Source organism: Mustela nivalis (genome assembly GCF_964662115.1).
Source record: "Mustela nivalis genome assembly, chromosome: 6".
NCBI lineage: Eukaryota > Metazoa > Chordata > Mammalia > Carnivora > Mustelidae > Mustela > Mustela nivalis.
Genome location: NC_139025.1, coordinates 85,600,450 through 85,624,115, shown reverse-complemented (window position 1 = coordinate 85,624,115; position 23,666 = coordinate 85,600,450). Strand labels below are relative to the sequence as shown.

At 45.0% G+C, this 23,666-nt stretch overlaps 1 protein-coding gene and 1 long non-coding RNA gene across 7 annotated transcripts; one reads left to right on the top strand and one right to left on the bottom strand.

The window, feature by feature from the left end:
• Positions 1 to 554: 554 nt before the first annotated feature.
• On the bottom strand, positions 555 to 23,628 carry PPP1R14D (protein phosphatase 1 regulatory inhibitor subunit 14D). 6 transcript variants are annotated; one of them, XM_082735603.1, is made up of 8 exons: positions 22,392 to 22,515; positions 21,845 to 21,975; positions 14,733 to 14,810; positions 14,411 to 14,539; positions 13,604 to 13,882; positions 1,251 to 1,334; positions 1,047 to 1,079; positions 555 to 846 (listed from the first exon to the last, which is right to left on the bottom strand). In XM_082735603.1, exons 5-8 carry the CDS (start codon positions 13,856 to 13,858, stop codon positions 781 to 783), a joined length of 438 nt encoding a protein of 145 aa, XP_082591729.1. In that variant the 5' UTR covers positions 13,859 to 13,882; positions 14,411 to 14,539; positions 14,733 to 14,810; positions 21,845 to 21,975; positions 22,392 to 22,515; the 3' UTR covers positions 555 to 780. The 6 variants fall into 6 exon arrangements, with proteins under 6 accessions (XP_082591729.1, XP_082591728.1, XP_082591727.1 ...); XM_082735602.1 differs by lacking the exon at positions 14,733 to 14,810 and having other exon boundaries at positions 14,411 to 14,544; XM_082735601.1 differs by lacking the exon at positions 14,733 to 14,810.
• LOC309867154 lies at positions 11,348 to 15,979 on the top strand. Its single transcript, XR_014312998.1, has 3 exons — positions 11,348 to 12,280; positions 14,794 to 15,065; positions 15,290 to 15,979. It is a non-coding gene; the product is annotated as an uncharacterized lncRNA (long non-coding RNA).
• Positions 23,629 to 23,666: the final 38 nt, after the last annotated feature.

Genomic DNA, 23,666 nt, shown 5'->3' with positions numbered 1-23,666 from the left:
CAAATGATGCCACCTCCCCGGGCTCCTGTCCCAACCTTCCAGCCATTCAGACCCAGTAGCTTTCCAGCAACATGCTCTTGAGCTGACTCCTGGCCTCTCAGCCTGTAACTCTTTATACCTGTCTGCTTAATTCCTGCTTTTTCTCTTTCTGCTGCTGGCTGGAGCCTGCTCAAGATAGTCCTCAACCTGATGCCTCCTGACTCATTTAGGGGGACAGGAAGGTTAAGCCTTCCCTGATGTCCCCAGGCCCCCCACTAGGTTTTACCTGTTACCTCTCCTCTGGGATTCAGAACTAGTCTTTGCCACTTGGGCTCCTGTTGTCAGTGATGCAGGATGTGTGTGTGTCCTAGTCTTGTGCCCTCTTTGGCCTCCAGGCTTTGCTAGATCACGGGCTCTAAAGCAGAACTGTGATCTTCTCTGAATGCTCAAGGCCAACTTGGGTAGATGGACGGAGGAGGTGTGGATAGAGCCTGGTGGCTCAGGATGCTGGCCCCCTGGTATGTCACTTTACCCTCCCCTCCCCGCCCCTCAGGAAAGATATGCTGCACACTTCATTCAGCTGAGACTCCCAAAGGTTTTATCCACTTGGCTGCCATGAACGGCTTCCAGAAAGCCCAGCTATGACTGCAAATACACTAGGAATATCCAAATGTCTCTCCTCATCTTCCACGTTCCTTGTCTGTGTTCCATGGAGCTATCACCTGTGTCCTATCAGCCCAGGATTCAAAGGTTCAGGGACAGCCTGGCATGCTGAGGCTGCTGAAGGTAGTCTCACAAGGCTTATTTCTGAGGCCGACTGAGTCTCCGGAGTTTCTTGAGTTCACTGAGCAGCTCAGAGATAAAAGGCTGAGAGAGAAACAGGGTTAAGATCAAAGCATGGGGTCACACACCACCCAACACACTGCCCTCCATAATCTCCCCTGACCCCAGAGGGGGTCTCCAGAGCTGGGGAAGAAGAAAAGGACATAGGGCTCTCAAACAGTCCTCTTCATTAGCTGCCTCCCCTCTGGGTCCCTCTTACCCCAGACCTGCAGAACATCCCTTACCTCTGTGGGGCGGGGGCAGTTTCGGAGAATAGCCTGGGTGGAAGAGAACAAAGAGTGGGTCCCCAACCATAGCACTTTCCCACAGGCCTCCACTCAGCCCTCCCAGGAATCCTCCCCTCTGAACTGGTTCTCCCCACGCCACTCAAGAATGCAAAACCTGGCTTCCTGGGTTCCTCCCACTCTAAGCACAGCCCCACTTTCTACCTCCAAGTGAGTCTTCTGTTCCTCTGTGGATAGTTCCAAGAGAGCCTCCAGGTCAATCTCGGGCTCAGAAGGAGTGGGTTGATCCTGTTTGGGAATCACATGGAGTTCAGAGGGGCCTGGCCAGCTGGTGCTGGAGTGAAAGTCACTGTCAGGGGTTCCTCCATCTCCTATCCTGCTTCCCACTTTCAGTCCATTTCCTCACCTTTCTCAAACCACCCATTCATTCTTCCATTCAGCACTTACTGTGGTCCTACTATCTTCCATCTGAAACAGAGCTAGGGTTCTTTATTTTTTTTTTTTTTTTTTTTATTATTATTTTTTTTTTTTTTTTTTTTTTTTACAGAGAGAAATCACAAGTAGACGGAGAGGCAGGCAGAGAGAGAGAGAGAGGGAAGCAGGCTCCCTGCTGAGCAGAGAGCCCGATGCGGGACTCGATCCCAGGACCCTGAGATCATGACCTGAGCCGAAGGCAGTGGCTTAACCCACTGAGCCACCCAGGCGCCCGAGCTAGGGTTCTTTAAAAAGAGTGCCTTTTGGGCACCTGGGTGGCTCAGTAAGTTAAGCATCCGCCTTTAGCTCAGGTCATGATCTCAGGGTCCTGGGATCGAGTCCCACATTGGGCTCTGCTCGACAGGGAGTCTGCTTCTGGCTATCACTCTCCCTCTGTGCATTTTTTTTCTCTCTCTCTCTCTCAAATAAATAAAATATTTTAAAAATGCCTGTTGAGGGGCGCCTGGGTGGCTCAGTGGGTTAAGCCTCTGCCTTCGGCTTAGGTCATGATCGCAGGTCCTGGGATGGAGCCCCACATCGGGCTCTCTGCTCAGCAGGGAGCCTGCTTCCTCCTCTCTGCCTGCCTCTCTGCCTGCTTGTGATCTCTCTCTCTCTGTCAAATAAATAAATAAAATCTTTTTTAAAAATTAAAAATTTTAAAAATTAAAAAAAAAAAAAACGCCTGTTTAATTTCAAAAGTTAGCATATCATTGGTAAGGATATAAAATAGTACAACGGCCTTGGAAAACAGTTTGGCAGCTCTTTAAAATGTTAAATATAGAGTTATCATCTGACCCGGCAATCCCATTCCTAGATCTACCCCTGAGAGAAATGACTTGTCCACACAAATGTCTGCACATGAATATTCATAGCACTGTTACTCATAATAGCCAAAAAGTGAAAACAACACATATCTCCATCAACCAATGAATGGATAAATAAAATATCATGTAGCCATACAAAGTTACTCAGCAATAAAAGGAACAAAGCATGGATTCATGCTACAACATAGATGAATCTTGAAAACATTTTGTTAGTGAAAGTAGCCAGTTACAAAAGTCCATATGTTATATGGACATAATTTGTATGAAATGTCAAGAATAGGTAAATCCATGGAGACACAAAGTAGATTAGTGGTTGCCCTGGGCTGGGAGTGGTGATGGTAAGGAAGGAAGTGTGACTGCTAATTGGTACAGGGTTTCTTTCTGGGGTGATAAAATGTCCCAAAATTCAATTGTGGTTGCATAACCCTGAAGATAACTTAAAACTATTGGAAGTACACACTTTCAGTGGGTGAACTGTATGGCCTGTGAATCCTATCTCAATAAAGCGATCTTTAAAAGTTATTACAGTCAGTGAAATAATTGAATCAATACAGAGTTTATAAAATTAAAAATGAAAGAAGCTCGGGCGCCTGGGTGGCTCAGTGGGTTAAGCCGCTGCCTTCGGCTCGGGTCATGATCTCAGGGTCCTGGGATCGAGTCCCGCATCGGGCTCTCTGCTCGGCAGGGAGCCTGCTTCCTCCTCCTCCTCTCTCTCTCTCTGCCTGCCTCTCTGCCTACTTGTGATCTCTCTCTGTCAAATAAATAAATAAAATCTTTAAAAAAAAAAATGAAAGAAGCTTAAGAAAATGAGATGACAGGGGTGCCTGGGTGGCTCAGTGGGTTAAGCCTCTGCCTGCAGGTCAGGTCGTGATCTCAGGGTCCTGGTATCAAGCCCCGCATTGCATCGGGCTCTCTGCTCAGTGGGGAGCCTGCTTCCCCACCCTCCACCTGCCCCACTCTGCCTGCCTCTCTGCCTACTTGTGATCTCTCTCTCAGTCAAATAAATAAATAAAACCTTAAAAATAAAAAAATTTAAAAAAAAGAAAATGAGATGACAAACCATAGACTGGGAGAAAATATTCGCAGAGGATGTATCTGATAAAGGACTATTGTTCAAGAGACAAAGAGGGGCATGTGGTGGCTCAGTGGGTTAAGTCTCTGCCTTTTACTCAGGTCATGATCTCAGGGTCCTGAGATCAAGCCCCGCATCAGGCTCTCTGTGCAGTGGGGAGTCTGCTTTCCCCTCTCTCTCTCTGTCTGCCTCTCTGCCTACTTGCAATCTCTGTCTCTGTGTCAAATAAATAAAATCTTTGGGAAAAAAAAAAAGACAAAGAATTCTTGAAACTCAACAATAAGAAAGAAACCACTCAGCTGAAAAGTGGGCCAAAGATCTGAACAGATAATTCACCAAAGAAGATATGTGGATGGATGGCAAATCGCATAAGAATTGTTCAACATCCTATCTGATTAGGAACTTGCAAATTAAGACAAAAATGAGAGATACTACATACCTACCAAATAGGCAAAAAATCCAAATCCGAATGCTGGTGAAGATATGGAATGACAGGAACCTTCATTTGTTACTGGTGGTAATGCCAAATAGTACAGCCACTTTGGAAGACATTTGGCAGTTTCTAACAAAACTAAATACACTCTTACTATTTAATCTAGTGATCAAACTCCTTAATATCTACCCAAGTGAGCTGGAAACATATCTGCACAAAAAGGTGCTTACTTATAATTGCCAAAACTTGGAAGAAACCAATCTGTCCCTCAGTCGGTAAATGGATAAATCAACTGTGCACATCCCAGACAATGGAGTATTGTCCAGCACTAAAAGAAATGAGCTGTCAAGCCATGAAAAGACCTAAATGAACCATAAACATACATAATAAGTGAAAGAAGCCAATCTGAAATTGGCCAGTCATACATACTATATGATTCTAACTACACAACATCCTGGAAAATGCAAAACTGTCAAGACAGTAAAAAGATCAGTGGGATTAAGGGGGAAAGTGGGATGAACAGGCGGAGCACAGAGGATTTTTAGGGCAGAGAAAACACTCTTTATGATACTATCAATGGTAGATACATGCCCTTACATATTTGTCCAAACCCTTGAATGTACAACACCAAAAGTGAACCCTAATATAAGCTATGGACTTTGGGTGATTTTGATGTGTCAATGTAGCTTCACTGATTTTATCAGTGTACTGCTCTAGTGGGGATGTTGATAGTGGGGGAGGCTGTGCATATGCGGGGGCCCAGGGAATAGGGGAACTCTGTACTTTCTGCTCAGCTTCCCTGTGAATCTAAAACTGCACTAAAAATTAAGTCTATTTTAAAAAAAAAAGATGTGAATTCAATGGCCAAGTTCTAATAAACTTAGTGATTTACTGATTTGTCAAGGATTTTCTTTTTTTTTTTTTTTTTTTTTTTTTTTTTTTAAAGATTTTATTTATTTATTTGTGAGAGAGAGAGAGTGAGAGCGAGCACAGGCAGACAGAGTGGAAGGCAGAGTCAGAGGGAGAAGCAGGCTCCCTGCGGAGCAAGGAGCCCGATGTGGGACTCGATCCCAGGACGCTGGGATCATGACCTGAGCCGAAGGCAGCTGCTTAACCAACTGAGCCACCCAGGTGTCCCTGTCAAGGATTTTCTTAAGTGAAAGTGACACAGTAGTAAAGAATGTGACACTAGTGTTAGGGGTTAGTTGGACAATTAGGGTGCCCGGACAGCTAAGACAGAACTGCACTAGTCTCCCGTTTTACCACTTAGACAAGACCACAATAGCATGCTGTCTAGCAGCCTCTGCAGAAGTGACATTTGCAAAACATCCTGAAGCCAAACAACCATAAAACATTTGTCACTGTCACGATTGAGGTAATTAGTTTCCAAAAATCAGCCCAAAAAGACCATCAACACGTGAACAATAACCCAATAGGTAGACGGGAGCATGATCAAAGCCCTCACTGGCACACCTCAGCTGTCAGTCCACAGAGGCCCCACACTCAGGAGGTTCCAGAAAGTTCTGCAAAGAGCTTATAAAAACTCCCAGGTTTGAATGCCAAAACAGCAACCCTCTTGGGTCCCCTCCCTGTTTGGGAGCTTTGTACAATTATTGCTCAATAAACTTTGCCATATTGCCCACTACTCTTCGATCTTTGTCTTCATTCTTCGAATTACCATGACCAAGAACTGTGGGCACTAAGGGAATAAAAATTCCTGTAACATTAGTACAGGTGGGTGCCACTTTCCTTCTTATTTTGAAGTGTATTTATTTAATACAATTTAATACACCCAATGTGGGGCTCAAACGCACAACCCCAAGATCAAAAGTCGCGTGCTCCTCCAATAGAACCAGCCAGTTGCCCCACTGCCACTTTCTGGATTCATGCTAAGGGCCACCACTGTTTTTGCAGTATCAGTGCAAATGTCAATACAGTGAAAAAGGCAACTGACACCTCAGCGCTATTACAAAAATAACCATGAACCATCTGAAAGGGTCACCAGAATATGCTTCAAGAACTGCTGCCTTATTCATTTTCTAATGGGTTATTCATTTTTTCTCACTAAGGAGTCTGTTTTAATTCTTCTTATTATTTTTTTAAGATTTCTTTTGTTTATTTGACAGACAGAGACCACAAGTAGGCAGAGAGGTGGGGTGAAGCAGACTCCCCGATGAACAGAGAGCCCGATGTGGGGCTCGATGCCAGGACCCTGGGATCATGACCTGAGTCGAAGGCAGAGGCCTTAACCCACTGAGCCATGCAAGTGCTCCTTTAATTATTATTTTTAATTATTTTTAAAAGATTTTATTTATATAATTGATGGACAGTGAGAGAGGGAACACAAGTGGGGGCTGGGAGAGGGAGAAGCAGGCTTCCCATGGAGCAGGGAGCCCAAAGCATAGGACACCAGGACTATGACAAGAGCTTAAGGCAGATGCCCAATAACTGACTGAGCCACCCATGTGCCCCAAGAAGTCTTTTTTTAAAAATTCAGATTAGCGGGGCACCTGGGTGGCTCAGTGGGTTAAAGCTCTGCCTTCGGCTCAGGTCATGATACTAGGGTCCTGGGATCGAGGTCCGCATCGAGCCCCGCATGGAGTCCCACATCGGGCTCTCTGCTCAGCGGGGAGCCTGCTTCCCCCTTCTCTCTCTCTGCCTGCCTGTGATCTGTCTCTCTGTCAAATAAATAAATAAAATTAAAAAAAAAAAAAAAGAATCTAAGGCTTAACTGCCTGAGCTACCCAGGTGCCCCTGGAAATACAATTTATGTGTGGAGAAGGAGTTGGGGAAATACATGTTTCTATAGCTGAATGTAACTAATGGTCTTTTCCAGTGAAAAGAAATTTTGAGGCGCCTTTTCCACCTCCTCCCCAGCTTCTTCTCTTAATGCTTAGCGAGTTCTTCTCACACTGATTTGAATAAATATTTGATATTCACCTTTACGTTTTCTAAAGGTTTGATAATTTCACCTTTTCCTCTTGATTACTTAATCATTTAAAATCTTTTTTGACTACTATTAACATGGTACCATGAACTGGGGAACTTCAGTGAACAAAACAAAGATCCTATCCTCCAAAGGTCCACATGTTAGAGGCAGTTGTAGAGATACAACAGAAATAGATACAAAAAGTAACTAATGTGTATAATTTGTTTAAAGGTTATTTGGGAGAGCAGCAACCTGGGTAGCTTAGTCAGTTTTGCCTTTGGCTCAGGCCATGATCCCGGGGTCCTAGGATCGAGTCCCATGTAGGGCTGGCTCCCTACTCAGTGGGGAGTCTGCTTCTCCCTCTGCCTCTCTCCCTGCTTGTGATCTCTTTCACTATCTCTCTCAAATAAATAAATAAAATCCTTAAAAAAAAAAAAACAGTTATTAGGGGTAACTCTTTGGATGATGTAAATTTCCCTATCTTGATTGGGGTAGTGTTATGTATGGCAAAGTGCATCCCAATGTACACTTCAGATTTTATTCTCTGTCAGTTACAACTCAAGAAAGTGGATTTTTTTAAAAAGGAAAGAAAAAAGAAAAAGAAGCCTCACCTGTCCTCTCATTCCTCCAACTGCCAACAAGTAACCGTGGTGAACAGTTTCAGTCCTTCCATGCCTTTTTAAAATAAATAGTTCTAGGGTTCTAAGTTAGCTCTTTCACCCTAAGCTCTCAACTTTCCTTTTTGCTTTCTTAGTTTCTAGCTCATCTGGTTCAGCCTTCATTCATTTAATGCATATTTACTGAGTGCATGCTATCCTCCATGTATTGTAATAAGTACTAAGGCCATAATGCAAGACAAACACAAGCCCTTGAAAAGCTTACAGTCAGGGCGCCTGGGTGGCTCAGTGGGTTAAGCTGCTGCCTTTGGCTCGGGTCATGATCTCAGGGTCCTGGGATCGAGTCCCGCATCGGGCTCTCTGCTCAGCGGGGAGCCTGCTTCCTTCTCTCTCTCTGCCTGCCTCTCAGTGTACTTGTAATTTCTCTCTGTCAAATAAATAAATAAAATCTTAAAAAAAAAGAAAAAGAAAAAGAAAAGCTTACAGTCTCCTGAAGGATACAGACAAATGAAATGGCAGTTATAATACAGAGTGATAGGGGTGCCTGAGTGGCTCAGTAGGCTAAGCCTCTGCCTTTGGCTCAGGTCATGATCTCATGGTCTTGGGATTGAGCCCCACATCAGTTCTCTGCTCGGCAGGGAGCCTGCTTCCCTGCTCTCTCTCTCTCTCTCTCTCTCTCTCTCTCTCTCTGCCTGCCTCTCCTGCTACTTGTGATCTCTGTCTGTCAAATAAATAAAATCTTTCAGGGCACCAGGGTGGCTCAGTGGGTTAAAGCCTCTGCCTTCGGCTCAGGTCTTGATCTCAGGGTACTGGGATCGAGCCCCACATCAGGCTCTCTGCTCAGTAGGGAGCCTGCTTCCTCCTCTCTCTCTGCCTGCCTCTCTGCCTATGTGTGATCTCTGTCTGTCAAATAAATAAATAAACTCTTTTAAAAAATAAATAAATAAATAAACAAACAAAATCTTTCATAAATAATAAAAATACAGAGTGATAGGCACTCTGATGAGATACTTCAAGAACACATGGAAGGGGAACATAACCAAGCCTAGGGTTCAGGAAGACTTCCTGAAGGAAGTAACTTCTAATCCGAGACCTAAAAGTTGAATAAGAGTTAACCAGATTATTTATATTTCTGGAAATGATGGAGTAACAGAGGCTGTATTTATTATCCCAACATAAGTAACCACTAAACTAGGCAAAAATATATGAACAGTGTTCAGTCATTAGACAACAGGTTCTTCACGGCTACCTGAGAGAGAAAGGAAACAGAAAAGGCAAACTCTGTAACTGCCCTGTACTTATTCCTAGAGGCAATTTCCTGACCACAGAGCAGAGAGGGAGGCCTCGAGCAGAGCACAGTGGTCTTGCTATATTAATGTGACAGAGATCAGAGCTCAGGGTTGAGGTGGCTGGAGGTTGCTAGACACAGCTGTGGAGAGGAGGGAGTTACGAAGAAAGAGACCTCCAGAGATCTGCATAAAGGTCCTCTTGAGTCTTTCCTGAACACAAGACGCACATTCATAAGGTAAACCCTCAAGAGGCCAAGCAGTGTGAGGCACCGAAGGTTCAGAGACGAACAGATCTCACACAGGACTGAGAGGCAAATCAAGGTCCACCCAGCCAGAGTGGATGGTCATCACTGATTATGCAGGAATTCAGTAGAGCCCTTACTGGGGGTTAAATTATTCTCTAGGTTAAAGGCTACTCTAGACTCAACATAACTTAAAAACAAGCTTCAGAAGGATCAAACTGAGCCACAAGTAACTAAACCACCTATTAGAACAAGGTCCAATGCTTTAAAGGAAGAAAAAAAAATCCAGTTACCCAGTAACATAAAACTCATAAAATGTCCAGTATACAAACAAAAATCACTAGTCATACCAGAAGCAGGAAATGTGGCCTATAAAGGGGAGAAAAATCAGTTAGTAGAAACTGATCCAGAAATGACAGATGGTGGAATTAGCAGATGAGGAAAACACAAACACAGTAATGAGAAAAATGAAATATATGAGAAAAAAGCCAAATGGAATATCCAGGGATGAAAAATACAATATTTTTGTAAAGATTTTATTTTTAAGTAATCTCTATATGCAGCGTGGGCCTTGAACTCACAACCTGGAGATCAGGAGTCACATGCTCTACCGACTGAGCCAACCAGGTGCCCTGAAAGATGAAATATTTTCAATGAAAAATTTACTGGATGGAGTTAACAGCATATTTGGACCTTGCCAAAAAAAGAATCAGTTCAACATAAAGATACAGTGATAGAAACTAGCCAAGATGAAACACAGAAAGATGGGGTGCCTGGGTGGCTCAGTTGGTTAAGTGGCTGCCTTTGGCTCAGGTCATGATCTCAGGGTCCTGGGACTGAGCCCCACATCTGGCTCTCTGCTCAGTGGGAAGGCTACCTCTCTCTCCCTCTGCCTGCTGCTCTGCCTACTTGTGCTCTCTCTTTAGCAAAACAAACAAACAAATAAAATCTTAAAAAAAAAAAAAAAAGAAACACAGGGACGCCTGGGTGGCTCAGTTGGTTAAGCGGCTGCCTTCGGCTCAGGTCATGATCCTAGCGTCCTGGGATCGAGTCCCACATCGGGCTCCTTGCTCGGCAGGGAGCCTGCTTCTCCCTCTGCCTCTAGCCTGCCACTCTGTCTGCCTGTGCTTGCGCTCTGTATCTCTCTCTCTCTCTAACAAATAAATAAATTTAAAAAAAAAAAGAAAGAAACACAGAAAGAAAAAAACCTTGAGAGGTTGGGGAGGAAGAAGAGAACAGAGCCTTGATGACCTGTGGTGTGATACTGAGTGGTTTCACATATGTGCAGTTGGAATCCCAGAATGTGGAGGGGGAGGGGGAGGCTGAATAGTAAAGATGCCTTCGAATTACTAGAATTCTACTTCTAAAAAAGTACAAGTCTGACCCCCCCAAAAAACATTTTCGTACCACCTGTGATATTATCCACATGTATTTTGGATATAAGGTAGTATATTACTGAGAGTCTCTGGAGTTGAGAATATGGGCTGATATCATGATCCAAATATTCAGTCCCTAAATGTCAAACAACACTTGCTGGGCTGAACAAGTGTGTTAAACCTGTGACTTGATGTTTCATGAAGGGGTTTCCTGCCAGATGCTGCCGGACTTGACTCCATTCACACCTTCACTCCATCCTCAGTGCCCTTCCTCCTGACCTCTCTGCCATGGGAACCAGCAGTGGAATAAGGCCCAGGAAGGAGCTCACAAGTGTCAATTCACATATTCGTTAAGAATACTTTTTTAAGATTGGAAGTCTAATAGATGGTTTCTTAAGATGTCACCGCATCAGAAGGGCTACATCAAAATGCCAGCTGCCACCAGAAAAAGATAGTGTCATAGAAGCTATAGGAATGTTTTCAAAACTCTGGGGTGGTCAATAGTGTACTATGCTGATGTGTACATTACATTTGGTCCCAAGACAGTGATCGGTGACCTTGGCAAGAGCTCCCAATAGAATGGTGGGAACAGAAGTCAGGTTCCGGTGGTTTGAATAGTGATAGGAAAAGGAAAGGTAAGTGGGAGTGTAGACAAATCCTTTAAGAAGTCTTGTCCTAAAGGAGACATGAAATTAGGGGTAGGAACTGAGGAGGGGCTGCATTGTTGAGCAAAATTCTCCTTAAAATAGGGGTGCCTGGATGGCTCAGTGGGTTAAGCCTCTGCCTTCAGCTCAGCTCATGATCTCAGGGTCCTGGGATAGAGCCCTGCATCGGGCTCTCTTCTCAGCGGGGAGCCTGCTTTCCCCTCTCTCTCTGCCTGCCTCTCTGCCTACTTGTGATCTCTGTCAAATGAATAAACAAAAAAATACTTTAAAATAAAATTTAGAAATAATAAAAAAAAAAGAGTCTCCTTAAAATTGGAGAAACTTATGAGTGTTTATAGCCTTGCTTAGAAGCCAAATCCACACTCCACCTCTGGACAATAGAAGCACTAGGGCCCCAAGTCTGTTTTGTTGAACCCAGACTTGGTTCCTCTGAAGACTCCAAAGCAGCTTTTAAACTCAGTGAGAAGGGGGGGGGGGGCTCCATCAAAGTAAAGCTGGATCTCTTTAAACCAAAGTGAACAAGTAGTAATGCAAGCCTGGAACCCACAGTGCTCTCCAAGGTGAATGTGTTGGAGAGAGTCCGCTGCACGGAGACAGGCTCTATGATGGTCACTCTGTGATGGACACACTGTTGCCTCAATCTGTCCCAAGATGACCAGCCACCTGGGGCTTCCACAGCCACTTGGCTGCTTCCTGCTGAAAACAGCAGGGATTGGGAGAGGAACTGCCACCTAGCACCTTTGGACAATTGCCATGGCAACCACAGGCCAGGTATTTTATTTCGGTCATTGCCTGGGAGTGGTCCTCCCACATATCCTGTTTTCCAGTGTTATGAGCTCATTATTGTGCAGCCCTCCCCCTGCCCATTGATCTTACAAAACGAAATTCTTTGTCTAGTATCTTTCTCTGATGCCTAGAAAAATTTGCTCTGAGGTGTCTGAAATATGAGCCTTTTTATGCAAGTGCATAACAATCTGAAACTGAAACTGATCCAGGGAGGGAGGGAGCTTGCAGGCTAAAAGGGCAGTGGAGGCTGAGCAGAAGCAGGTGGAGAAAGTGTGCCTTTCCTGCTCCCAGCTCAAAAGCATCTCCCTCCCCTGCACAAGGGAGCCCAGGATGCTGCAGGGGACATGGCGGACACCTGGACCACACCAACACATGACCCAGTGAGCTTCCCAAGACAGTCTGGGCTATATGGATCATTCTTCTCCACCCCAACCTCAGTACAGCCCTTACCTGGAAGAATGACGAGCCCCTGCCCCAAAAGGAAAAGAAAGAAACAGAGTCAAGAAGGAAGAGAAAGAAAGACCAGGGTATGTAGAGGAGGACTCCTGGGCTGGTTTGGTGCAGTGGTTCTCAGCAAGCCACATACTAGAATTAACTGGAGCCAAAAAAAAAAAAAAAAAAGGGACGCCTGGGTGGCTCAGTTGGTTGAGCGGCTGCCTTCGGCTCAGGTCATGATCCCAGCGTCCTGGGATCGAGTCCCACATCAGGCTCCTTGCTCGGCAGAGAGCCTGCTTCTCCCTCTGCCTCTGCCTGCCACTCTGTCTGCCTGTGCTCACTCTCTCTGACAAATAAATAAATAAAATCTTAAAAAAAAAACAATGACAAGTGTCTGGGCCCCACCCTAATAGATATAGTCAGTTGGGGTGCAGTCAGGTCATCGGGTTTTTTCTGAAGTACTTCATGGGTGGAGAACCACTAAGCTGTTCCCCTAAGTGTCCGGGCTTTGTAGGCAGAGCCCCAGCTGCAGCTCCTGGTCTCTTGGTTTCCTAGTCCTGTGACCTTGGGCTCCTTTGTTACTCAACATCTCTAAGCTTCCATTTCCTTCATGGTAAAGCCTGTCTACCTGAGGGAGGAGTGGGGAGGACCTACACAAGGCACTGTGCCTAACAGAGTTCAGTGTTAAGAAGGTTACTGTCGTTGTTGAAACAGCAGTGGTGACTACTCTAGGGTCCTGAGTTTTAGTTACCTGAGGAAGAAAGTGCCACTGTCTCGTGGCAAGGGGCAGCGACCTGACCTTTCCTCAAGGGGAGTTAGGGTAGTCAGTCAGAGCCAGTGCTGTTCACTTTGAGAGGATGGAAATGTTTCTCTATCTGTGCTGACAAGATGGCAGCCACTAGCCACGTGGGACTATGGGGCACTTGAAATGTGGCCAGTGTGAATGAGAGACTGAACTTGGCATTTTATTTAATTTTATTAATTTGAAAGCCAATAGCCACACATGGCTGATAGCTAGAGTGCTAGATAATGCAGCTCTAGACCTGTAGATATTTTGAGGATGAGAGGAAGACAGAAAATAAAAAATGGCTCTTCTGTTTCACTGGAGCTTCAAAACGTCCCACAAAGAAGATACAACAGGCATTGACAGGTTCATTTTATAGATTAGGAAACTTAGTCTCAGGGATATTAAAACAACCTGGCACAGACTTTTTGAAGAGCATTAGAGGCAGGGCAGAGCCCAGACCAGAGGGAGGCGGATTTCGGGACTGCGAATCTATCGTCAGCAGTTGGGAGACGCTTTCTCTCTATGGGAGCATCTCACATGGGCCCTCCAGCTCCTCCTGCGGTCTCCCGGCAGGCTCTCTCCCGGGCACCCAGTGTCCTCCCCCCACCCCCGGCATCGTGTCTCTCACCTGGAAGAGCTCCTGAACTTTCGCGTCCACCCACTGCTCCATCTCCAGCCAGCGCTGGAGCTGCCCCCGGTCGTACTTCACCGTCAGCCGGCTGGGTCTCCGGGACCTGGACACTTTGGAGGGGTCGGCGTGGGACTTTGATTCTGAGTCTGTGGATGACGTCCTCCTCCTCCCAGAAGTCCAGTGGACTTTCTTACTTGAGTTCTCCCCATCGGGGTTGGGAGATGTGCAGGAAGCAGGGCTTGAGGACAGCATGAAAGGACTGGCGCGAGCCAGGACCTGGGAAAAACTGCCAGTCAGAGCAGGGGTGCCAAGGAAGTGAGGAGCTGAACAGAGGGAGAGGCCAGCAGGGAAGAAAGGAAGGGGGAAAGAGGGAGGGCCAAGGCTCCAGGAAGGGCGGAGGGTCAAAGATCAATAGGGCTTTCTCTGGTGCTGGGAATGCCCATCTCCTAGCTCCTTGCTGCCACTGAGTGGCATGCCCGAGCTGTGCCCCAGGCTTTTTGCAGCTGCTGGAGCCCAAAGTGATTTCAACCTCAGATAAGCAATGGTCAAGAACATGCCATGCCTTGGGAGGAAGAAGAGATGCTCTGGTCCTGCGGGGTGCAGGGCTCTGATCTGTGCTCTATGGCCAGTTGTGAAACAGGACCGGAGTCACAGTCACCTGAGAGCCCTCAGCATCCCATCTTCCTGGGACTAGATCCACCTGGGCCCTGAGGAGCTGCAGTCAGATGGATCCTGCAGGAGCAGGGTCCCCAACTGGTAGGTGCTCTTGCTCAGAATGGAGCACTAGCAGGGGCAAAGTCTCACCAGGGGTAGTTAGATGAATGGTTCTCTCTGGGCCTCGTCAGGTCAGGACCCTCTTGTGTCTGGGCATGTCTGATTGTGAGCTGCCTTATGGATATGGAAGGAAAGAGGTGCTCCTCTGTCAGCCTGGCCCTGTGCTTGCAAAGATAAATTAATCAAGCTCATCCCCCATGCAAGTTCCCCAGAGGCAACTGCTTGGGAAGCCATGTTTATCATCACATGACCCTCCCCCCCTGACTCAGGTCCTTCTTGACACAAAGGAAACCTGCAGACCTAACTTTTACCCTGGTAATGAGACTAATAGCTCTAAACATACAGTACTTGCATTCTAAAGGAAGCGTATGTTTGTTCAGTCTTTTTTAACAAAATTTTTTTTTTTTTTTAAGAGAGAGAGAATGAGAGTCTGAGCAGGAGGGGCAGAGGGAAAGGAAGACAGAATCGACAGAATCCCCGTTGACTGTGGAGCCTGATGCGGGGCTCCATCCCAGGACCTTGAGATCACCACCCAGTCAAAATCAAGAGTCAGACACTCAACTGACTGCACTAGCCAGGTTCCCTGTAACAAAAAATTTCTAAAAGCTTTTTACAAAAGTTACAGAAGAAACACTGTCATTTTTTAAAAAGATAAACAGGTCAGAAGGACAAATGAAAAATGGAAGTTTCGGGGCACCTGGGTGGCTCAGTTGGTTAAGCAGCTGCCTTCGGCTCAGGTCATGATCCTAGCGTCCTGGGATCGAGTCCCAAATCGGGCTCCTTGCCCTGCAGGGAGCCTGCCTCTCCCTCTGACTCTGCCTGCCACTCTGCCTGTGCTCTCTCTCTCTCTGACAAATAAATAAATAAAATCTTAAAAAAAAAAAAAAAAAAAAAAAAGAAAAATGGAAGTTTCTCTGCTCTCCCCAGCCCCACTCCCCAGATGCAACCCCACCAACAGCTTCTGTTTTTAATTCTCCAGTAATCACCACTTATCCCTTTGTATAATATATTTGTCCATTCTAGACAGTATCTCTTGTCTTCTCCCTATGAAGAATGGGAAATTAACTTTGTCATCCCCCTTTACTTTCTACATTCCAGTATTTGTTTATAAATTTCTTTTTAGGTCTTGCAGTAGTTGCCTTTAAAATGCTGAGTTTCAGGGTACCTGGTAGCTCAGTCAGTTAAGTGTTTGCCTTTGGCTCAGGTCATGGTCCTGGGGTCCTGGGAGTGAGCCCCATGTGGGGCCCCCAGCTCAGTGGGGAGCCTGCTTCTCCCTCCCCCCCAACCGCTTGTGCTCTCTCTTGCGCTATTTCTCTCTCTCTCTCAAATAAATAAATAAAATATTTAAAAATCAAATAAAATAGGGACGCCTGGGTGGCTCAGTTGGTTGGGCAGCTGCCTTCGGCTCAGGTCATGATCCCAGCGTCCTGGGATCAAGTCCCACATGGGGCTCCTTGCTCAGCAGGGAGCCTGCTTCTCCCTCTGCTTCTGCCTACCATTCTGTCTGCCTGTGCTCGCTCTCTCTCCCTCTCTCTGACAAATAAATAAAATCTTTTAAAAAAATAAATAATAATAATAATAAATAAAAATAAAATAAAATATTGAGTTTCTGTTTCCAATGTATCAACTAAAACCATCATACACTGACTCCTGAAAAAGAGCTTTAGATAATAGCCAACAGATGAGCCTTTTTCTTTTTAAGATTTATTTACTTGGAAAGGGAGGGTGAACACTCTATGAGATCATGACATGAGCTGAAACCAAGAGTCAGACGCTTAACTGACTGAGCCACTCAGGCGCCTCTAATAGAAGAGTCTTTAATAATGAAAAACTTTGGGGCTCTAAGTTAACAGAGGCGGAGAGATGTTTGAGGGCTGCACCCCAAGAAAGCAGCCTGGAAAAGCCCAGACTTTGGAGGAAGGCTGACAGATCTGAGCTCAAACTCAGCTTTTTACCCTGTTTTATAAAGTTTTATAACCTTCACATTCCACAACCTCTTTGAGTCCATTTTCTCATCTGCCACATAGGGTTTGGGGGGAAGATTAAATGAGTTAATATATGTAAATATGATGTCCAAAACAGAGTTCCTTCTCAAGAGACATCCATTCCCTTCCTTTAAAAAAAAAAAAATTATTTATTTATTTGACACAGAGGATGAGAGATCACAAGCAGGCAGAGAGGCAGGCAGAGAGAGAGGGGGAAGCAGTCTCCCCCCCTTTTTTTTTAATTTGTTTAAGATTTTATTTATTTATTTGACAGAGAGAGCACAAGGAGGGGGAGCAGCAGGGCAGAGGGAGTGGGAGAAGCAGGCTCCCCACAGAGTAGGGAGCCTGATGCCAGGCTCCATCCCAGGACCCTGAGATGATGACCTGAGCCGAAGGCAGACACTTAACTGAGTGAGCCACCCAGGCGCCCCTATTCCCTTCCTTTCTTTGCCTTCTCATTCTCTGCCTTCCTAGTGAGGCTCTGTCTGCCAAAGGCTTGCTGAGGGTTTTCTCTGCAGCGGTTTCATTTCTGGGCCTCTGTGGGAGAGAGTGGAAATGAGCAGCAGTGGGGAGGCCTCTAAAATGTAGCCTCAGTCATTAAGTGTCTGCCTTCTGCTCAGGTCAATGTCCCACGGTCCTAGGATCAAGCCCCACATGGGGCTTCCCTGCTCCACTGGGAAGCCCGCTTCTCCTTCTCCCACTCCCTCTGCTTGTGTTCCCTTTCTTGTCATGTCTCTGTCAAATAAATAAATAAAATCTTTGGGGCCCCTGGGTGGCTCAATGGGTTAAGGCTCTGCCTTTGGCTCGGGTCATGATCTCAGGGTCCTAGGATAGAGCACCCCATTGCTCTCTGCTGAGCAGGGAGCCTGCTTCTCTCTCTCTCTCTCTGCCTGCCTCTCTGCCTACTTGTGATCTCTCTGTCAATTGAATAAATAAAATCTTTTTAAAATAAATAAATAAATAAATAAATAAACTGACAGGCTCTTTAATAAATAAATAAATAAATGATCAAATGTAGCCTGTAGACTCAGGTGTTACTTTGATGACCATTACACTCTGTGCGGGGCAGGTATTATTATTCTCATTCCCTCCGTCTTCCGTTTCCTGTCTTGTGAAAAGTTCAGGAGCACTTTCAGGAAAAGGAACCAGATCGGAAGACTCAATGGATTTTGTTCATTCATTAACTCATTCACTTAATAACAAAGATTTTAGGAGGTCCTATAGTAGGCCAAACATTATGCTCAGGCCTGGGGATTGGCAATCCAAAAGAAACTCTGTCCCCACCTTCATGGAACTTACAGTGGAGTGTAAAAATAAACCAATGTTAATCAACTAAGCAAAGAAATGTAAAGCTGCAACTGTATTTAGTAATCTGAAAAAAAAAAAGGTAAAAGGTGCTCTAAGAATGTCTACTGAGAATGTGACCTAGCAAGTAGTAACAGTTTGAACTGAGTTCTGAAGGATGCATAGGAGTTAACTAGGCACAGGGACCAGCAGGAGTGGATCTGGCAGAAGTCAGAGCAAATGCAAAAGCCCTATGGCAGGAGGGAAATGTTGAATACAAGGATTAAAAGGTCAATGGGACTGTAACAGAGAGAAGGGAGGGAAACACAGTCATGAGGCAGAAAGGGTGGAGGTAATCTACACAGGGCCCTGTGATCCACATTAAGGAATTTTGTCTCTCTCCTAAGCACATTGGGAGTCACAGCAAAATCTTGAGCAACAGTGGTGGGATAGGCTGACACGTTCAGATTTAAATTTTCAAAATCTCACCCTGCCGGTTAAATAGAGAATCAGAGGGTACAGAAAGTCTGAAGGAGATCAGTTAGGAGACCACTGCTGTAGGGCTTGACTGGGGGAGGTAGTATTGTCAGTAGTGAGAAGGGGACAGTGCAGAACTACTTAGGGGGTACTATTTAATAGAACTTGGTAATGGAATGGGGACACAACATAGGCAAACTTCATAGATGCCCATACAGGGACACAGACAGGTTCACGCATGGAGATTTGTGAGCCTGTATCCTCATCTTTAAACTGAAGGCTGGGGAGATTTTGCAAGAGCATGAAGAATGGCCCCTGTGAACCTCAATGGCACACAAATGAGTTACGCCCATTGTGTATGTGTAAGGCTCTTTATTAACATTCTTCCATTTCTGCACTCACACACATCTCACTGGCCTATGCATGTCACCATTAATCAATTAGTTTGCCCAAGATAAGGGAATCATGCCCTGAGATAACATGGAAAGAAAAAAGCACCAAGACCTCAGGGCCACATCAGGATGGGCAAACAAAGAGGGTGCCGGCCTGGGCAGAGGTAAGGGTGTCTGTCTGCCCTGCTCCCTGGCTTGACCTAGGTCCAGTGGTGGGATAAAATAGGCCACGGGCAGACACCATCAGAACAACACTGCTCTTAAATGCGTCTTCTTTGGGGCGCCTGGGTGGCTCAGTCGGTTAAACATCTGGATCGAGCCCTGGCATTGGGCTCCCTGCTCCGCAAGGAGCTTCCTTGGGCCTCCTTCTCCCTTTGCCTCTGCTGCTCCCCCTGCTTGTGTGCTCTCTCTCAAATAAATAAAATCTTTTTTAAAAATGTCTCTTCTAGGGGCACCTGGGTGGCTCAGTGGATTAAAGCCTCTGCTTTCAGCTCAGGTCATGATCCCAGGGTCCTGGGATCGAGCCCCGCATTGGGCTCTCTGCTGAGCAGGGAGCCTACTTCCCCCCTCTCTCTGCCTGTCTCTCTGCCTACTTGTGATCTCTGTCAAATAAATAAATAAAATCTTAAAAAAAGAAAAAAGAAAAACATGTTTATTTCTAAGTTTTCTAAAACATTAAAAATTCCCCACAATCCCACCACATAAAAACCACCACTGCTAACTGATATTCTGGCAAACTTCCTTTCAGTCTTTTTTCTATGCGTATATAACATAGTTGAGAAAATGCTAATACATAATATATAGTTATTAGGGAAACTTTAAAAGCCATTATTGTGGGCGCCTGGGTGGCTCAGTGGGTTAAGCCGCTGCCTTCGGCTCAGGTCATGATCGCAGGGTCCTGCGATCGAGTCCCTCATCAGGCTCTCTGCTCAGCAGGGAGCCTGTTTCCTCCTCTCTCTCTCTCTGCCTGCCTCTCTGCCTACTTGTGATGTCTCTCTGTCAAATAAATAAATAAATAATCTTAAAAAAAACCCATTATTGTTATTATTCAGGAAATAAGTTTAAAAAAGACATGTTTGTTGTAGAAAATTTTTAAATATAGATTTAAAAAGAAAAATATAAATGATATGTCTGGTGTATTTATTTTCCATTTTTCATAGAGCTTTGCTTGTTTTAAATTTTAATGAAGTTAGATTATTTTGTAACATAAGCATGCTGTTTGATAATTTAATATCTTTTGCATACCTTTTGTATCACTAAGTAGTTTTGTACATTGCTTTTTCTTTTCAAGATTTATTCATTTGAGAGAGAAAGAGTGTAAATGTGTGCATGCGAGCAGGGGGTGGGGGTAGGCAAAGGGAGAGGGAGAGAATCTCAGGCAGACTCCCCACTGAGCATGGAGCCTGATGTGGGACTCAATCCTACCACATGAGATCACGACCTGAGCCAAAATCAAGAGTCCTATGCTTAAGGGACTCAGCCGCTCAGGTGCCCCTATATATATCTTTTTTTGACACTACAGAGTTTAAAAGTTTGGACCATGACTCAGAGTAACGAATTCATTTACTATCACAATGTACACATATACAAACATGAAATGGAAATTTCTTATAATACAAAACTTACCTTTCCTCTGATATTTTCTTTTTTGTTGTCTGTTTTGTTTTTTGTTTTTTCCCCCTCTGATACTTTCAAACTGATTTCATTTTATTTTTTCAAATGCTGACAGCAAGTCAGTTTGTTTTTAAGATTCACTAATGGATTTCAACCCGTTCTCTTAGCAGCAATTCCATGATATAGTTACTCAATCCCCTGTTATTAGATATACGAACTGCTACCAATTTCTTGCCATTATAAATAACTCTGTTCTAAACATCCTTGTAACTATGCCTTTGTTAGAATTCCATGATTTTTCTTTTCCTTAAGAGAAATTTCTAGAGGTGAAACGACAAGGACAAAGGATGTATAAAATTTTAGGGGAGGTTAATATTTATGGTCATAGTAGCTCCTTGGAAAGTTGTACCAAACAAACTGTTTATAGTTTGATATCCTAATTTTTTCAGTTAATGAATGTTAGTTATATATTGCTGCGTAACAAATTACCCCCAAATTTTGCAGCTTACAACAGTAAGTATTTATTCTATCACCGTTGTAACAGGTGGCTTAACTGGCTCGCCTGGGTCAGGGATTCTCAGAAGGCTGCAAGTCAGCTGCTGGTCGGGGCTGTTGGTCAGAGACATTAGTTCTTTGCCACAAGGACCTCTCTAGAGAACGACTCGCCACATGACAGCTAGCTTCCACTAGAGCCAGGGCACTGAGAGGAGAATGGTGGCAAGCAAGACAGAAGTCACAGTCTTTTTGCAGTCTAAACCAGGAAGTGACATCCCGAGACTTTTGCTGTATTCTACTCACCAGAAGCCAGTCACTAGGCCCAGCCACACTCAAGGAGAGGGGGTTACATAAAGGCATGAATACTGTAGGTCTGGACCACTGCTGGCCATTTAGAGGCCCCCTATCACACTGGAATATTGTAGGAGCTGACAGTAGTAGAATTCTTTTAAAATGCCCCTTTTAGGCATCATCCGAGAGAACCTGTCTCCTTTAAATAAAGACTGAACCAATGACAGCGGCCTCACCTTGAAAAGAATTACATTACTGGGGCTCCTGGGTTGCTCAGTGAGTTAAAGCCTCTGCCTTCGGCTCAGGTCATGATCTCGGGGTCCTGGGATCAAGCCCCACATTGGGCTCTTTGCTCAGCAGGAAGCCTGCTTCCTCCTCTCTCTCTCTCTCTCTCTCTGCCTACTTGTGATCTCTGTCAAATAAATAAATAAAATCTTTTTTTTTTTAAAGAAAAACATTACTTTCCCCAAAATTCCTGATGAAAATTTGTTGGTTCTGCATTATCAAGAAAAGTCATGGGCTTTGACTTAGATCATTAAAACTGGAATTTTATTTAGGGGCACATTAGTGGCTCAGGCGGTTAAGCATCTGACTCTTGGTTTCAGCTCACGTCATGATCTTAGGGTCCTGGGATCCTGCCACACATCAGGCTCTGAGCTCCGCAGGGAGTCAGTCAGCTTAAAGAGTCTCTCCCTCAGCACCTCCTCACTGCCCCACTCACAAACATCCTCTCTGTCTCTCTCAAATAAGTAAGTCTTTACAAAAAAACGAACTGAAATTTATAAAATGTATTGCTTATGGATCATTAATTAGAACTAAATTTACTCTATAAATGTATTAACCCTCTATTTCAATTATTATTGTCACACAATGAACCACCCCAAAATGTAAAGGTGTAAAACAAAACAGCCTGTAAATTTACTTACCATTCTGCATCTTGGGCGGGGCTTGGCAGGTGCAGTCAGTCTCTGCCAGCCAGCTCAACTGGAGATGAGGAGGGAAGATAGCTTCACACAGCTACTCAGCAGGGGTGGGGAGCTGGGATATGGCTGCACTCCTAGTAGTGGGAAAGTGCAGTTTTTGATGTCAGAGAGACTTGGAATAAAATTCTGGCTCTGTTACTTTTTGCAGGTAACATTTACTGGGCATTCATGGTAGCAAATATTTAATCTGTGTTAACTCATTTAAGCCTCCTAATAACCTATGAAGTCCCACATTGTATGCAAGGAAACCAAAGCACAGAGAGGCTAACTAATTTACCAAAGGCCACACAGAGAATAAATGGCAGATGATAAATAAACCCAGGGACCTGAGTCTAAAGCCCACCAACTCAACCCCTATCCAGCCTTGCTTCCCACTCTTTGCTCTGTGATCTCAGTGGAGCTAGTGAACTTCTCTACAAAGTGGAAACTGTTCTGAGTTCCTGTGAGCATTAGTAATCATCTCTGTCAAGTGTGCTGGTTAGTGTCTTACCTCAAGGTGATTTGCTCACCACTTGAAAATGAGTTTTTTTGCTCAGGCAAGTTAAATTCTGTGGTGAGGGCAGAAGGGCCAGCTGAAGTCAAAGCTGCAAGTGCGGTAAAGTCCAGGGTTTAGGCACTAAAGCAATGGAATTGGCTTACCTAGATGTCAATCCTCACTCTGCAACCTGCCACATTACCTGTCACAACCTGCCTGTTCATCTGTATATTGGGGATAAAAATAATACCTGCTTTCTTGGTCTGAGTATATGGGGTAATGTTGGGAAGTGCTCAGGAACCTAAGGGTTTGGGCACTGTCAGTGCTTGATGAATATAGGTTTTCATAATGGTGTGGATGGATGTAATGATCAATCTATGGTTATGTAATGTTAACATAGGTAATAGTCTCCTGTGTTAGGATTCTTGTGTGTATAGTGTACTGGGAAGGCAAAAATCGACTCACAACAAAATCCTTTCTTCCCAGTAACTGCACAATCATTTGCTTCACTCCCAGCATAACATCCTTGCCCTACATCCACTGTGCTGGGGGCAGTGGGAGAAAAGCAGAAAATTCAAAGAAGGGGGACAGACCCCAGATTCCCACCCCAACACCCAGAAGGTAGACAGCTGGGGGATGTTGCAGTTCAGCCAGAAAAATGATCAACAGGTTGGCTACAGGACTTAGTAGGTAAAGCTGCTCTACATGAGAAATTAGGAAGAATGTTCCACTGGGTGGGGTTTATTAAGTCATTGTGAAAAGGTGTGGAATCTCTTTTTTGGGAGAGCATTAAGAGGACCCGTCTTGCTCTGCAGGAATAGTCTTTAAGAGGAGTTCTTCACTCTCGGCTTCAAGGAGCTCACGGTTCTGTGAACGTCATTATCTAAACTACTTTGGTGAGCTGGAATCTCTAGCTTTCGAGGATGGCATTCTGCAGGAAGAGAATGGCCAGCTCTTGACCAGGAACAGATTCTTCGTGGGAGAGAAGAGGGAACCTGTGCTCCAGGGGACGAGGCAGCAGACCACTGAGCTAAGAGGGACTCAGCTCCGACCGCGACCTGAACGTAAGCCTTGATACACGGTATGGAAGGGCCTCGAACGCAAGGAAGCCATGGCAGGTCCCGCAGGGAAGCGTGGAAGACGGAATTGCCTCAGTTGCTCACTCTGGCAGAAAGGAGGGCTTCCCGGAGCTGACTAGGGCGGTGACGCTGGAACAGGCATCCCGGATTCCAGTTATCTAAGGTGCAACCCCACAGCTTCGGGGGATCTCTTCCCGCCACGAGATGGAAA